The sequence below is a fragment of the Ambystoma mexicanum genome, chromosome 14 (genome assembly GCF_040938575.1).
Source record: "Ambystoma mexicanum isolate Mex_15411 chromosome 14, UKY_AmexF1_1, whole genome shotgun sequence".
NCBI classification, from domain to species: Eukaryota; Metazoa; Chordata; class Amphibia; order Caudata; family Ambystomatidae; genus Ambystoma; species Ambystoma mexicanum.
The window spans coordinates 418,214,348-418,232,120 of record NC_090940.1 but is presented as its reverse complement, the minus strand read 5'-3'; the positions used below and the strand labels follow the sequence as shown (position 1 = coordinate 418,232,120).

Below are 17,773 nucleotides of genomic sequence, written 5' to 3'. Positions count from 1 at the left end.
GTGGTAGGGAGAGCGCTCATTTTAGATTAGGATGGACAGGGAATGGAGTTCTGTTGTAAGACATACTAGCGCACACCCTTTTTAAATTATCTTCATAGATAAGGAAGAGAACCTCCTAGAAGTAGGGTGCTGACAGGCCTTATTTTAATAAAACACTCCCTTGCAATATGACTTCTTGCCCATCTCCTGAGTCAGACGTTTCACATTGCCCTTAGTATCTGCATACTTTTACGCTCCCCATGTGTAAAATCCCTGCAACTGATAAATAAACTGTTCTAACATTTGGGTGCCTGCCTGTCCCACAGCAATTTTGCTGCCTCTCACCGAGGAGTGCACTAAATATAAAATTGAGAGCCTGTTACAATATGGAAGTCATCACACACTGATCGGGTCTCAGTCCCAGGGCTTGTCTACTTGCAGGATGCAGATCTCCCCATAACACCACCCAAGCTATGTACTGGACCCAACAACCCTCACCAAATGTATATGGTTGCATCACCCACTATCGGACGGGGTATCTTCCTGCATGCCCAAGTCGGCCTCTGGTCGATCTTCCACAATCCATGTTCAAAAGCCAGTACTGTCCCAGGGGCCTACCACGCTCTAAACTGCTTACACTGGGGAACCCAAAAATTCACAGACAGCAATCACTCAGGACATGTTCAGAAATTCTATCAAGGGCCACAGGGTCTACAAGTCATCATGGTCCTCTGCATCCTTAACTTAAATCATTTCTGCAGGATAAATGCAGGATATTTAAATACTTTGGCAAGATGGTGCGTAGCCACGAGACGTGCCACCATCTTGGCCAGGCTCTCAAGCACACCCTTAAACTCCAAATTCTGTAAACATTTAGAATCATCATCTGGATCTAACAGCAATAAATAAGAGCTGCGACAGCCAAAATCCACTTTTTGAAGGCTAAATTCACAAAACTTTAAATTGCTTCTAAGATCTATCTCTACAATACTTAAACAGTACGTTTGTGTCAATGACCTAAACATACTTTCAATACCATGGATTTAAAGGCAATCAAATATTCCTAGAGGTTTTACTTACATTGCTGTATTTTTGATAATTCTTCCTTCGTCCATCTTTTGTCCAATTCCATGGACAACAAACACAATGTGTGTTGTTTGAGGAGGCTTGTCTTCCAATGTAGCCTCTTCCACATAGCCACGATGAAGCCTTGTTCCACTGCTGGAGGCTATAAAAAAAGAGATGCTATCAGCTACACTTTAAATCAAAACGTAACATTAAATAGGCATGTATACAACCCTGCAACACCACATTGTTCTACGCATGAAAGCACCATACAGATAAAGGGCAGCAAAAACCGGACCTATAAGACAGACAAGAGATGGCTTGTGCCATTATGCTCTGCGGTTTTGAATAGGAGTTTGATTCAAAGATAACTATCAGAATATTTACAATGTTTATCAAATTCAAAGGGGCACGATAGAAAAAATTATGAAGCACAAATCACGATCATTAATATAGAGGCGCTATCAGCAAACCAAGGTCTGAATAGCAGGTTAAAAGCTACGAGAGAAATATTAAAGGCACTAGCAGCCACTTTGAAGCAAAGACATGCATATGAATATGAAATGGAGGCCAAATCTTCCATCAAATAGTATACATGGTAGCAAATAGCAGGAAGGTGATTACAAAATAAGTCCTAATTAGTGAGAATGAATAATTAGGCAAGTCAGCATTGTGTTTTGTGAAAATAGTGTGCTTGGGAGGGTAGCAGGAAAAAAGAAAAAATAACTGGCACACTGGAGAGTGATATATGCTCATAGACGAGAGGCAGTAGACATAGCATCTGGGCAAAGTGGGGAAGAACATGAGGTGGGGAAGGGAGCAGAGAGGTACTGCAAACTAAGTCTAAAGTGCAGAGGGTGGGATAGGTAATCAACCCGGCTGGGGGTGATGGGTAAATGCAGGAAATACAGGTGAGGAGGATCATTCAAGAATTGTTAAAGGTGAACCAAAGCTTGAATATTTAACTTGAATTGTTCCTATTTTCATGAGTTCTTTAGAGATGGCAATCCACAAGTTTATTTGTAGGGAGGCAAAGGAGCTAAAATAGGTCTGCTTCCTTCACAGGTCTGTGATTCCGACCTGGAGTGCATTTGTCTAGCAAGGGGATAGGTATTTGGGATGCAATGTGTACATATCAGGCAGAATATTTTCTGAAATGATTTTGAGATTTTAATACCGCACTATCGCTGCATGATCTTATAAAGTTGTGGTACATCAAATTAGTCTTTCTCTACAGTAGAAACATCTAAAAGTGGTCAAAGGTACAGACCATGAGTTTTATTTGTCTTTTATGAGCACATTTACATTTAAAATGTGGGTGTCCAAATACTTCTATAGGAGACTTTAGAATAAGTTTATGATTTGTTTAATCTATAGTAACTTGAATTACTAAAAGTAAGAAAAATCAAAAAAATCTCTTTACCTAGGAGGGTTGTATTAAGAGGGGAGGTGTACGTGTGCATGTGTATGTGCCTAACGCATTCATGGCGCTTCTAAAACACCAGTCTTTCCTACCTACACGTTTGTACTACATATTACGCTGCACAATGTAAATGCATATCGTTTTAAACTTGATCCCGACTTCAACAGACCGGCAAGGAAGAGCTTTCAGCCTGGAGTAAATTAAATCTCAGGGTTTCAGTCGGAAGAACAGTCTTGCTACACAGTTATGAATCAGTTGGTTTTGCCATATTGAAGCCTTGTGAAGGCATAGGTAGGGAATATTACAGTATTCCAATTAGTCAGTGCAATGGATATGCAGTCTTTTCTTTGCGACAACTCTAAAAAGGTGTCAGGAGAGGAGTATTAGGCCTCAAGAAAGAGCAGTAGGTGCTGCCGGAGAGACTGCGGCCACAGCCAGAGGAGACTGCTCTGAAGCAGATACTGTGCCGTAAAAAGGGCATGGCGGATGGTCTGTGGTTGAAGATCCAGGACGCAGAGGAAGAGTAGAAGGGACTGCTGAACTGGCGGTGGCTCCCACTGACGGCTGGGAGGCGAACTACGCTGGAATGGGGCATGCTGGGTTGCCTGGGACCAGAGACCCAGATGAAGAATTATGCCAAAGGACGTTACGTCTCATCTCAGAGTCAAGACAACTCATGCACAATGGTGGAAAGCAAATCTAGGACAGCAGGGAATCTGTAGGAAAACGAGCAAACGTTTTCTTTGCCATAAAGAATGGTAAAGGATGAACCCTTTCTTCCTTACCAACAATCACTCATGAGAACTACCAGAGCCGAATGGCGAAGGCCCAGACTTAACACAGCAAGAACAGGCTTCGATCTCAGTAGAGCGAAGCATATGAAACTGGAGTATTTGGAATTCCCAGCCTGGAACCAATCCCGAACAAGGAGAGGGTGTCCTGGACCATTAGGAGCCGGACAATTTTAAGCTTCAGGTGGAGAGGAAGAAGGATAAAAAGTCAGTTCACCAGAGTGATTTACCTCATGTCTAATAGAGCTTGCAGAGAGGAGAAGCGGACCCAGCAAACAACACCTGGGCTTATTTAGCTGTACCATAATTTATGTGTTCCTTCAATTCTGCATGAGATCAAAGATCCAACACCTCCAGTTGGTCTAGAGTCGCTCCCTATCCTAGAGTGGAGTCTTCTGTGATAATGGAAACTTGGTGTGTGTACAGGCTCTGAGAAGGGAGCTCTGCTTCCTCTCCGTTTGTGGTATGATAGTTTTCACTGCCAATGTCAAAATTCAAGACAAAAGGGATACCCCCATATGCACACTTCACTCCTTTTTCTTGTAGCCAAGTTGTAAGGGCTTTGAATTCATTCGCTTCATCAAGATAAAGGATAACAGATCTTGGTAAATACTAACACTCTAGCCCTCATAACACCAATCAGAGTGCACCTAGATATTGGCAAACATATCTACCTTGTCTCTGTAGTAGTGTCATTTTGCCAATATTGATTGTATCAAAAGTGAAGGATCTCTCAACCTTGCCTGCATCAAAAGTGAAGGATCTCTCAACCTTGCCTTCTTCATCAAAGAGGGCTTTCAATACCTTCTTAACCTTCGGTTCCAATCCTTGGCGGCTCTCGCCCCCTCTTCTCTTACTCAGATTATATGAATATTTACTCTCTGCTCTCAGTTTTCTAAGTTGTCCATTTTGAGGGTCATGATATACTCTTTTACCTCTAGATCATTTATTTACGCATCCAGTCTCATCTCCAAAATGTACACTGCCAGTTAGTTACTCTCCAAAGCCTCACTCTTCTCCTCTGCTTTATCTACTCGGTTAGAGCTCTCTTTCAGGGAGGTTTGGATTTCTGGATGTCCTCAAGCACGATCTAATTTCGTCAAGGAGTACATTCATATCCGCCCTTGTGGGAGGAGCATCTCCCTGCAACTGTTGTAGTGGTAACTGTGGTTCAGTTTCCTTAACTGTCTCCAACTATTTCTCTTCTATATTTGTGGAGTTCCAATATTGACTGTCTCAGGCACATCTGGCACAGGGTCTTCCAATCCTCTGTCAAAACCCAGAAGCCACACGATTCCTGGTGACCGATGGCGTAAGCCCCACAATCCCCCATTGGTGGACCTACTCAATTTACATATGAAGTGCAACTCCTCCAGCCTGCACTCTTATCTACAGCCAACAGCCATGATATCAGTGGCAGAAGGGGAAGTCAGCACAAGCTCATTTTGCCAGCACCTATAAACACAGATGGCCAACCCGCTGCACCTTCGTAGGGAGCGTAATAGGGGTATGAAAGTGTATATATATTGGTCAGCCAAGTCTTGCACGCTATCCTCCCCTGAGAGAGATTGCCTATAAAAGGCATCGGCCTGCGAGGCCACCAGGGGGCGCGCAGATGCTGGTAGCCTTAGCGTAATCCTCCTCCCTCTTGGGCCCATAAAATGACCCAAGCCCCCACTTTGCCGTCCCCCCATCCCGCAACCCAGACAAGTGAAGCAGTGAGCCCCCACTTCACCCGCAGCAGCAAGAACTGACAAAATCGGCCCCGGATTCCCAGAGAACCGCCGACCTGTGTGACCAGTGGAAAAGAAGGCGAGGAATCCCGCTGTGGCGCTGCGCGAGGAGGGGGGACTTGGCCTGCAGATGTGACTGCAGCCCGAACGGGAGGAATGACGGACACGGACCCGGGGCAAGATGAGAGGGGAGAAAGTGCCCCCCCACCCGCTTCAATAAGTGTGTGCTTCGGTGGACCCCGCTGCCTAGCCCGGAGCTTGGAGGAGCGTGGGAGACAGACCGGGGGCAAGTGGGGAGGTGAATTGGTACCCCCACAGTTTCAATCATCGAGTGTGCCGTAGGACCCCACTCCCCCCCCCTCCCCACCGCTTGCCCAGCGAGGCAGGCAACGCGAAGGAAAGTGCCGAGCCGCCTGGGGGAGCCGCGGAGGTCAGCGCTCTTGGGCATACAGCACTGAAGGAAGTGGGCAAGTGCCTCAACAAGATCAGGGGGCAACACCACCTGATGGTGGAAGGAGGTGCTGGCACAGGCCCTGACAATATTCAGTGAGGCAGTGTGTGATGCCACACCAATGCCACCCAGGGAGGAAGTAGACCCCACAGGGGCACATCAAGAAGAATCCATCCACAAAGGAGCTTTTTTTGAGGGAGGTTTTAGACCCTCGATTGGTGCTGGACCCCAGCAGATAAGAACCTATTCTGGAGCAACTTTGTGGGCTGTGGGCGGCCGAAAGGTAGAAGCCTGGGACCGAAAGGAGAAAGGGCGACCCCCTAGTTCAACAAGGGCCTCCAAACCTGCTCCCCACAAGAGGAGTAGGGTCACGTGGACAACTAAGATTCGTGGATGGTCTGGTCTACAGACTGATGGTGGAGGACCCCCCGCTCCTCAGAGGGCGGTAGAAGATCCACCGGGCAAGCGCAGGGAGGTGAGGGCCCCCAATTCCGGGGTGTGTGCCCACCTGCCGGGCCTCAGACACAAATGACACCCTGTGACTCGAAGGTACTCCCTAGGGAGGGACGCAAGGAGAGCACCAAACATGGTCACCCACTGTGAATGGGTGGGGGTGCCCAAGGGGAGAAATATCCTGAATAGCAGGAAGACATGCATGGAGGCGAGACTGAAGTTGGCCTACAAATAGGCACCTGGCCGCCCCGCAGTTGGAGTCCTAGCGGAGCCCAGCATGGCTACTTCCCCAGAGGAATCTGCTGCCACTAAAAAAAATGTTGCCGCTTTGATGGAAGAAATCAGGAACATGTGGGCGGACATAGGGAGTCGGGCAAAATCACCCAAAGAATAGATCAAAATGGAGGAGAAGCTGGAGGAAGTTGAGCACAATCCGACCTCCCTCGACACCCTAGAGACCCAAATGGACATGCTGATGTCCGAAATAGAGAGACGAGAGGAAGAGGTCAGAATGAAAATGGACGATCTAGAAAACCGCGAGAGGCGGAATAATTTAAGGCTTTTCGGAATCCCAGATGAGAAGGGGAGACGGAGGCAGACCTGAAGAGAACATTACACAAAGTCACAAAACTGGTCTTTGAGGATGACACCATCGATGAAAGGAAGATCGAGAGAATTCACAGAGCGGGTGGGGCGTAGGAGGCCCAAAGTCCGTCCTCGCCCGGTCTCATAACTATGCCGATAAAGTGAAAATCCACGAGAAAGCTAAACAGAGGGGCCCAGTCATGTACGGCACGTCTAGAGTGACAATCTTCCAAGATTTATACTCTGACACTAGACAAGAGAAGGATGGGCACGTCCCTGACGTAGTGGCTGAATGAGAAAGGAATAAGGTGCAGATGGGGGTTTCTGTTCTCCATCCCCTATGAAGCTAAGGGGCGTAAATACAGACTGATGACGGAGGACATTCGAAGGGTCACGGGGGAGCTGGTGGGAGAAGACGAAGGGGGGCAGGCAGTGGCTGATAAAGCGACCCAGAAATAGCTGGATGCTGGGATACAGATAATATAGGAAACTGAATACGTCGCCCGTGGCAGATACCTGACCCACAGCGGAAATTCCAACCTGGAAAAGATATATGAAGTGGGAGATCCCCTTTTTATTGTAAGGAGTTCATGTGGGACTAGTTTTATCCCTACGGATTAGGTTACAGCGATTTCTTTTGGATAGGGCCAGCGGCCGTGGGTCAGCAGTAGGCTGAAGCCTGGAAAGTTGAGGTACTGTTGTGGTGGGGGGAGGGGGCGCATGGGTAATGTGATGTTGAAGGCATGGGACCTGTGGGGAATCGGGTCCAGCTGGTGGTCTGACCTCAACCTGGTGAAGTTAACTGGGAGGAGTCGGGCACCTTGTTTGGTTGAGTGGATTGGGGGGGGGAGGGAGAATCAGGAGGGGGTCATGGTTCGAGTCTTCTTGAAGATGAGGTCATTGGTTGTCGGGAGGTGGGTGGACGGGTCACGGCTGCCCGGGTTGCGAAGGAGACCCATATGTATGGAATAACAGGATGGCTGTAGTTACAGATAGGGCTAGGGTAGGTCACTTGGGGGTGGGTACTTTGAATGACAAGGGGATGAACTAACCCACAAAAAGGGCCCTGTTGGCTAGGGAGTTCCAAAGGGCGGGCCTCAATGTAATGTTCCTCCAGGAGACTAAATATGCCAGAGGGGAGGAGCGGAGGGTCCCCAGTGGTGCTCTAGGACAGGAATATTGGGGGTCTGGGCCCTTGAGAAAAGCAAGAGTGGGAATTCTCATAAGGGGCTTAGAATGGCGATCTCGAAGGTGTGGACAGATGTGTAGGGTGGAGCACTCCAGGTTTCCGCTACCATAAGAAGAGTAGGGTTCACATTTGCCACAATCTATGGCCTGAACCAGGGTCAACTGAGGTTTCTGAAGAAAACTCTCCTGAAGATAATAATGGTAGCCTCTGGGCACATAGTTCTGGGAGATTTCAATATATGGGTCAATGCTAAGCTATACAGACAAGTACGGTTGGCCGGGAAACATTGGAGGTTCATGGGTTGCGGACATACAGCGTCACTTGCACCCAAATGAAAGGGGGTACACTTTTTACTCAGCCCCGCATGGTACCTTCACCAGAATCGATTACATGTAGATCTCAAGGGGCCTATGGGAAGAAGCATTGGGTGCTGAGATCTCCCCGATCACTTGGTCAGATCACGATTTGGTAACAGTGGACCTGAATTGGCAAGGCTTGGCACCCAGGAGGTCCAAATGGAGATGTAATGAATCCCTATGGAACAATCTGGTGTTCAACGCGGAAATGGCCAATGAAATTGGGAATATTTTAAAACAAACAATACGGGAGAGGTCTCGAGGAGAGTGGTGTGGGAAGCGGGGAAGGGGACATGGAGGAGATCATGATCAGGGAAGGGGCTAGGAAGAAGAGGGAGCGGGCATTAATGGAAAACAGGCTGAGGGCAGAGATTTTCCAACTCGACAAAAGGGCTTGTGAAGCCACCGAGGGGCGGGAAGAGCGGGTTGTGGAGGCAAGAGGGAAAAGGGAAGAGCTTAGACTCTTAGAGGAGGGTGAAATAATCAGAAAACTGCAGTCCCTGAAACAAAAGTTTTATGAGAAAGGCGATAAGGCGGACCCACTGCTGGCCGCCAGGCTGAGGGGAAAAAGGGCTGAAAGGTGGGTGGAGGCTATGGAAGGGGTGGAGAATACACAGGTCCCAGGGTCAGATGGGATTCAAGAAGCATTTGCTTCTTTTTATGAAAATGTGGACAGAACAGAGGCTAGCCAGAGACGAGAGATACAACAGTATACCTAGCTGAAACCCGGATGCCTAGGCTGTCCCCTCAGGAAGCCGAGGCACTAGAGGCCCCAATAACAGCTGAAGATATTAAGCAGGCAGTGGCGAAATTACTGTTGGAAAAGGCCCCTAGGGAAGATGGTTTCTCTGCAGGCTTTTATAAGACCTTCATTACCCTCCTAATCCCCGTTCATGGTAGAAGCCCCGGTAACTTTCTCAAGTGCACTAATAACAGTCATACACAAGGAGGGCAGGGACCCCCAGCTGTGCAGATCCTATTGCCCCATTTCCCTCCTGAATATTGCCACCAAAATGTATACAAGGGAACTGGCGGCAAGACTTGAGGGGTATATGCCCAAATTAATCCACCCGGATCAAATGGGCTTCATTAAGGGAAGGCAGGGGGTGGAAACAATGAGGAAAACCCTGCACCTGATCTATGAAGCTAGGGGGATGGCGGGAGACCCAGGCCTCCTCTGGGTGGGTGCCGAGAAGGCGTTTGATAGGGTGCAGTGGGCCTTCCTCAAAGAAGGGCTTGTTAAGGTAGGCCTAGGAACTAAGATCAGGCGGGGAATAATGGCAGTTTATGCCATTTCCCGGCCTGTCTTTTCAACCAATACCTGGCAACTCTCGCCTACTGCATTTCCTTGTTCTGCTCTAATTTCCAGTGCTATGCTGATGACGCCCAACTCATTTTCAGGCTTCCTTCAGCCACCTCCTCTCCTTCCCTCATCTCCGATTGCCTAATCGCCATTCAAAATTGGTGTGCCGCCAAAGACCTTTGTCTAAATGCCAAAAAGACTGAGATCCTCCTCATTTGTACACCTGCACCATCCTTTTCCCTCACTCTCTGGCCCACCTCCTACCCATACGTGAGGCCAAGAACCTTGGTGTCATCTTTGACTCCATACTCTCCTTCTCTGCACACATCTCCGACATCTCTAAAAAAATCAAACTTCTTACTACACCTCCTCAGAGGTACTCTGCCTTTCCTCTCTTTCCCTTAGAAGCTTATTGTCTACCAAACTCTGATTCGTTCTAGGTTGGACTACTGTAACAGCCTCTTTCTAAATCTTCCTGCCTCCACTCTCCGCCCTCTTCAACTAATCCAGAATAGGACTGCAAGACCTGTCCTTGGCCTAAAGGCCTGGGATCGTATCTCTCCAGCCTTGAAATCCCTTCATTGGCTCCCAGTGGATGCAAGGATTAAATTTAAAACAGTCTGCATTGTCAACAAGGCTTTCTGGGGCCTGGGTCCAAAATACCTTCAACTATCCCTCCGTAAATACCTTCATTCTCGAGCCCTTCGCTCCTCTACCTCTAACTCCCTCAGGGTCAGTCGTTTTTCAAAGAAACACGCTGGGGGTAGATCTCTGTCTTCAGCTGGGGTCTCCCTTTGGAACAGCCTCCCTGCCACCTTGAAACTTGAGGAGAACCGGCTCCAGTTATGGAAGCACCTCAAGTCCTCCTTCTCTTCTGCCTTTTCCACTCTTCTCCCCTGCTGATCTGTTTTCTCTCTCAGCACCGTTCACCTGACCACCCTCTGTCCTTTGGGCCCAGGAACCTGCTCACCCTGTCACCCTCCTGTACTGCCTCCTGACCACCCCCTGGACTAGGGTCTCCATCTGTACCCATACAGTCCCCCACCCACTTCTCTTCTGCACCCTATCTGCATAACCTAGCACTTGCCACTTGCTGGCTGCACTACCACCTTTAATTATTTATTTTTATGTATTCTGTTCTCTCCTCTGTTTTGCACTTTCCTCTTCCATGAACTTTTCCCCTTCCATGCACTTGCGCGTTCTCAATGTCACTGGGCCTAGAAAGATCGTTGTTTTTGTTCTCCCGTGTTCCCCTCCCTTTGCCTGGTCGAGCTCTGAAAAACTTGTGTGCGAGCGCAATATAAATAAAATATCATTTCATTTAATTTCATCCCCCCCAGGCGTAGGTGGCAGTGAATAGTGGGTACTCCCGTTGGTTTGCCCTGAGTAGGGGTACGAGACAGGGTTGCTCCCTTTCCCAAAATCCATTCACGCTCTCCTTGGAGCCCCTACCCCAGAGGATCAGAGAAGACCCCCTGGTAGAAGGAATCATGGTGGGGGAGTGATTTACAAGGTTGCATTATATGCTGACGATTTGCTATTGCACACGAGGAACCGCCTAGCCTCCATACCTCGAGATCTCTGGTTGCTTGAGCAGTATGGAGCCCTCTCCGGTTTTAAGATCAATCGTGCTAAATCAGTCCTTTTCCCTTTGGATAAGGACAGGGAAAGAGACACAGGTAGGTTTACCTCACTGGGGATACTGGTTAACCTGGGCACGCTGAGATACTTGGAGATCAACCTCACAAGGGACACGGGAGGCCTTGGACGCCAACTTCCCCTCATTCATGGCTAGATTTCAGGCTGATCTGTTAAGATGGGGAAAACTGACCATATCATGGCTCGGCCGCCTCAATGCTCTTAAGATGGTTTGCCTCCCACCGTTCCTTTATGCATTTCAGATGCTCCTGATCCGGGTGCCTGAGGCCTATTTCCGGGAGATAAAGGTGGCGATGTTGAGATTCCACTGGCAGTTGAAAAAAGCAAGAATATCCTTCGAGGCTCTCACCTTACCGAAAGAAAGGGGTGGAGTGGGGCTCCTGAATATGAAACTCTACTACAAAGCATCACAGCTGAGGGTCCTCATACCCCATCTTAGAATGCAGAGGGCCTTCCAATGGGTCAGCCTGAACAATCTATCTGTCCCCCGCCACTGTGGGGTTATGGCTGTGGGTGCCAAGAAGCATGCTCCCCATAGAATAAGGGTCCACCCGATTCTGGGAACCATATGGGACATATGACGACAGAGTGCGGAAATGCATAGGGTAGCGACATGGCCCCCCCGACCTCATGAGCCACCTGTGGGCGCCCGGGGTAAGAGATGAGATACCGAACCCTGAAAGATTTGAATCATGGTTAGAGGCAGGTCTAGAAAGAGTTCGCCAACTGTGGAGGGATGGCAAATTAATCACTATAACAGACTTGGAGGGGGCATTGGTACGCTCTCTGTCTTTTCATACCTTCAGCTAAAGGGGGTAATGAAGGAGAAAAAATGTAAGGATGGAATACAGAGGGACCTTACTCCCTTTGATAAACTCAGACAAAGCTACGTAAATGAAAGGCTTGATTTCGGCTATGTTTGGGGAACTGGTGGTGGCGGGGACCAGGTCTACTGAGAAATTGAGACGAATGCGGAAAAGAGACAAGGAGAGGGAAATAGACCCGGACCTTTGGTGACGATTAAGTAAAGGGGCCGCTCAGGTATCTATCTCGAGCCAATACAAATTGCATGCTATCAAGCTCCTCTATAGATGGCAATATGACCCGGTCAAGCTCTCCAAGATGTTTCAGACAGTGAGACCTGTTTGTTGGTGCTCATGCGGGGCCAGAGCGGACTACTGGCATATGTGGTGAGGATGCCCTCAAATAAAAGTGTTCTGGGATGAAGTACTGGGATGGATTAAAGAATTAGAGGGGATCCACCGAACCAAAACTCCCCTCTTGATTTTTTTTGGGTTGCAGGAAGTGGAGGGAGTACTGACTAGGTTGAGGAGGCGGCCAAGGATATATCTGTGCTATATTTATATAATAACTGCCATCCCAACTCAACCGAAGGTTCCTAATACTGGTTTCATTTAGCTGAGGACGACAGGGGCCGGGGGAGGTTTGGGGGAGGGGGAAGGGGGCAGTATTATGTTCACATTTGAGAGATGGGGGGGGGGGGTGTGGGTACAAAGGGTTGTTCACGGCAGTTTGATCTCCTTGTCCATATCAGTTACTGTTTCTGATGAATGAAAACTTGCAATAAATGAAAGTAAAAAAAATAAATAAGGAAAAGGCATAGACCTTTTAATGTACCCCCAACCTGTTCTCACAGTCTTATTGTCACGGAGCAGCTACTCCCCCAGCAAGGAACAATTCATTTCATCTGTTTGCAGCCCACATTTTCCTGATGCTGCCTTCTATCAGCAGGGACGGCGTAGCCACACCAACTGTGAACGTTTCCCCATTGCTTGATGTTGCTGATCTTGCAGTGTTACCGCGCTCATCTTTCACCCTTCAATGCCTCTTTGTTCTACTCTAGTCTGTGGTGCTCGCTCTGCTTGGGCTCGCGTACATCTGCACTCCTCTGTCCCTCCTGGTGAAGCTATGCAACACTGGGGAAACTGGTCCCGCTTTTCCCAACAGGCACGTCACTGACAATCTGTGCATCCCTCCCAGAGGAGTTTTTCACGCCGCGGCCACCAACCAACACCTCGCTTCTCCACGTCTCCTGTAGTCACTTGCCCGCTCTACCTGGGCCCTTATTATTCCACGGTATACCGTCTCTGCAGCACTCATTTCACTAATGGGAGCCATACGGGGGATTCCAGAAGATTCAGGGAAGTTGGGGCTATATTAAATCTGCTGATTGCTCCTTATCATCGACGCTGGTGAACCTAGATTCTGCCAGCGTCAGAGAAGCTAGACGCTCAGGTCACAATATTGCCTGTTCCCACTGTTGGTCTCTCATTTCCACATTTCTTAAATGTAGTGGGCAACACAAACTAAACATTGCTCATAACTTGTTGCTGTACTTAAAATAGTTTGCAACAGACTTTCTTTGTGTAGGCCTTGGCAAGAAATATCAAGATCCAATCTCAAGACCTGCTCTCCAACCTTGATTCCAACACCCTGTATGTCCTCATCTTACTTGATCTCTCTTCTGCCTTTGACACGGTCAACTATGCCATCCTGCTCAACAGTGTCTGTGATAACCTGGGTATCACTGGTCAGGTCCTGGCGTGGCTGACTTCTTTCCTCTCCGATCGACCCTCCCAGGTTCAACTTGTATCCTTCCTTTCCTCTATCGCTACCTGTGGTGTTCACCAGGGGTCTAACCTCTCTCCCTGGCTGTTCAACCAATACTTGGCTCTTCTTGCCCACTGCATTGCTGCGTTCTACCCAAATTTCCAGTGCTATGCAGATGACGCTCATTTTCAGCCATCTCATCTTCGACTGTCTGTCCGCCATCCAAGAGTGGTGTGCCGCCAATGATATCTGCCTTAATGCCAGTAAGACTGAGATTCTCCTCAACGGCACACCCGCCCTCTCCTTTCCTGACACACTCTGGCCGGCCTCTCCTGGCCCTCTTCCTGTTACCACCAGTGAGGCTAAAAACCTGAGTCATCTTCGACTCCACACTCTCCTTCTCTCCTGACATCTCTGACGTCTCTAAGAAGTCACATTACCAGCTGCACCTCCTCAGAGGTATTTTTCCTTTCCTCTCCTTCCCCCAGAAGCTCACGGTCTCCAGAGCTCTGGTTCTCTCTAGGCTGGACTATTGCTACAGCCTCTTTCTAAATCTGCCTGCTTCTACTCCCAGCCATCTGCAACTCATCCAGAACAGGACTACGAGACGTGTCCTTGGCCTCAAGCCCAGGGATCGTATCTCTCCAGGACTCAACTCTCTGCACTGGCTCCCGTTGGCTGCGAGGATTAAGTTCAAAACCCTCTGCATTGTCCACAAGGCCTTCCGACGCCTGGGGCCTCAATATCATCAACTCTCTCTTCATAAATATCTTCCTTCTCAAGCTCTTTGCTTATCCGCCTGCAACTCCCTCAGGATCGGTTGCTTCTCCAAGCAATGAGTTGGTGGTAGATATCTTTCTTCGGCTGAGGCCTCCCTCTGGAACAGCCTCCCTGAAACTTGAGGAGAATCATCTGCAGTTCCGGAAGCACCTCAAAACCTTTCTCTTTGCTTCTGCTTTTTCTCCTCCTCTCCCCTGCTGACTTTCCTGGCTGAAACTGAAACTGCACTGGTTACCTGGCCACCCTCTGATCTCAGGCCTTGGTCCCCTCCCCCGCCAGTCGCACACCTGCACGCCTTCCTACAACCCCCGCACTTGGGGACTCTTTTCTGTATCCCTACAGTCTCACTACCAGCACTTGACACCCGATGTCTGCACTTACCCTTGCACTTGCCACCAGCTGGCCGTACTTTTACTTATTGTTTATTTATTCTATTATCCCATGTACTGCACTGTCCCCTCCACCTTGCTCCCCGTACTTTCTGCCTTCACATGCACTTGCGCGGTCTGAATGACAGCTGGCCTAGTAGGATTGTTGTCTCGGTCTTCCCTCTTTACCCCCTCCCTTCCCTCGTTGCGCCATGAAACACTGCGCGTTATAAATGCCATATCATATCATGTTCACACTGTGCTGCATTCATTTCACCTGTGCCATGCATGGCAGCAAAATTGAAACACTGTTTGCCAATTAGAGATAAGCAGCTTTCCCTGAGAGTTAATGATACACAAAGTAATTTCTACCTTGCTTTCTTAGAACAAAAGAAAACAGCTGCCCAAATCCTCTGTTTTAAAGTGTGATTAGTGAATATTTTACTATAGGACATGTGTCTTATAGTTGTACCATGTGCTACAGGATTCTCGTTTATAATAATTATGTCCTTTGTGTTTGCATGGTATTTTAAACCAATTGATGAGAATGTATACCATAAATGTACAATTATCCTAGAATGTTTTTAACTTTAGTTGATTCACAAAATGTTTGAATATAGGTAATATATTTACTGTATACATTTTTTTCTTGAGAAATGGTTTCCTGGACTTTTTAGCCAAACTAAACATATCGTGAATCCTTTTTGCCATAACACATAAAAAAAAGTCTGGTAGAGAGGTTTGTGCTTGCCACAAGACTGAAGAAATGGTACACGTTTTTACATGAATGAACAATCAGAACAGCATATGTCTAGAGAAAAATATATTCTGTAAACAGACTATACAGCAAAAGTTCCCACCAAGAGATTTCAGGGATCATTATTTACAAAAGTAGAAAACTGTACTACATGACTGACATTTTGTTGCCTTTCATGGTGCAACAACTGGGAGTAGCATGCTGAAAATTAAAGCGTAAGATTACTACAATGCAAAGACCATGCTGAGAACAAACAATGCTAAAACAGCTTGTTCTACCATCTGTGACTCATTCAAGGGTTCTTCAATCACGTTTTTGCTCTTGGTGCAATACCATAGCACAATATTAATTTGCTTTTCAGTCTAATCCCAATATTTACACTTCAGTTTGTTCACAGTAGAGGAATATAACCTAATTTCACCCTAGATGGGAAGGGCAACCAAAGGGTGGGCACCTGGCTCTCTGTACCTACAGATGCACTACATCTCACTGATAAACAAGTATATGTATCTGTAGTTTCTACTCTTACACAGAGGTGATTTGCCATGTATTTCTGGTTGGACTGCCGTTACAGATGTGAGTAGACGGATATGCAAATGGCTACTCTCTGCGGGTATGGCACTAAGTACTAAAATGTAATTGGGATCTACCTAGGTGACTTACAACCCAAGGAACAAGTAGTTTTATTTTACCTTTAGTGCATTCTCAGTAGAGAAGAGCATACACTGTTGGCTAATCCAAGCACAAGTGCAATTCACGTATATCCTTTAACTTTCAATTTGGATCAGTACTAGCAGGACAGTGCAAAATTAAAATTCGACAGTTTCCCTCAATTTATCAATTTTTAGTTTTGGCTGTTAGGTGGTGCGTAAGTGCCACCTATAAGCCTAAACCTTTGCATTGGAGTACTAATAGGAAGGTGATGGGATGTGAGGGAGACAGAGCATGTGAGCATTGTTTGGCTTATTACTCACCCATCACCTGCCCATGGCCATTCCCATCCACTACCTGCCCAAACCACATTGCTCATGGGATTTCTTTAAGTTAGATCTATCAAGATGGAACACCAAACTCTGTGCTATATAGGGCTTGTCAGAACTATTCTTAGCCGTTTTCTGAGAGTTAATGGCTTAAATGCAGTTGTAAATGTGCTACTGGTGTAAACAAATATTCTCGGCCACTTGCTTCATAATAATATATGTGTTCTTGCAGCGGTCCTCTGGACTCAAATCCTGTTAAACATGTAGTGGAAAAGCCAAAATTGATTGCTTGTGTATAGATATTAGATTTACCTGGAACTGCTGTAATACATCCAGGTACACAACATTTTCCTGCTGTAGCGATGTAGTACTATTATGCAGTGCCTTGCTAGGACCTATACCCAAATCAACACAAAAGCCAAAACTGTTGTATTTGCCAATGCTAGTTTATACAAATGTAGGCCCAATTTTAAACAGGTTAGCATCAGATTTGAGTCATACAAAGGTATTCATAAAAATAACAAATAAGAACTGCACTAATGCATTCTCCCAGTTCAAATACAAAGAGTCAAATCTCTGAGCCTACCTTTAAAGATATTTTGGCAAACCTGATTAATGTGAATGTGGGAAACACTTTAAAATTGCTAGATCTTATAAAATGGTATAAGTAATACTGGAAAAATGTGTAAGATGAACATGCCAAATTTTCTCAAAGAATACTCTAAAGGAAGGTTTGCTTTCCTATACTGGAGGTGGGGCCCAGAATTGTAAATATACATACCTGTAGGTAGCTAACAGCAGTGCAAAATGTTTCTGAAACTGCGCACACATGGGGACATTAAATATACTTTTTTTTATACATTACTGAACATTTGAATTCTTGCCCCTCGATATGTGTAATCATGATGTACCTAATTGAAGATGTTTAGCAAATCTTTCTACAGAATCTAGACATCCTTCACTTGAATTGTAAACTTGCAACACAAAGTGCTGAATATAAACATATGCACAATAATGAATATTACGGGATTAGATCATTTAAGGTAGATAAAGTACAAGTTATCACACATGCCATCTTGTTGTATTATGTATTTTGAATATGAACACCCAAGAAACAATAGGTTATGGTATTTATAAGTATGAAGTACAAGATATTACCTTTGGAAAACCCAAGCTTCTGTGTAACAGTTCTTGCAATTTTCGATGTAGTAGCATCGCTATAAAGGTATACTTCATCCACACTGTGCCAGTCCACGTGGCTGCGGCTCAACTTTAAACTGTGAACAGCTGCAATCCAAAATAAATTACAAATATATAATAAATGAAATAG

The 17,773-nt window shown here is 46.7% G+C and overlaps 1 protein-coding gene across 4 annotated transcripts in view; it reads right to left on the bottom strand.

Moving 5' to 3' along the window:
- DDHD1 (DDHD domain containing 1) overlaps positions 1-17,773 on the bottom strand; it is a 1,509,354-nt gene that overhangs the window by 938,850 nt on the left and 552,731 nt on the right. For all 4 annotated transcript variants that reach the window (XM_069637585.1, XM_069637586.1, XM_069637589.1 and 1 more), the window contains 2 exons: positions 17,602-17,730; positions 1,060-1,207 (listed from right to left, as the gene is read on the bottom strand). In XM_069637585.1, coding sequence (XP_069493686.1) covers positions 1,060-1,207; positions 17,602-17,730 — 277 coding nt within the window. The remainder of the gene's footprint in view (positions 1-1,059; positions 1,208-17,601; positions 17,731-17,773) is intronic.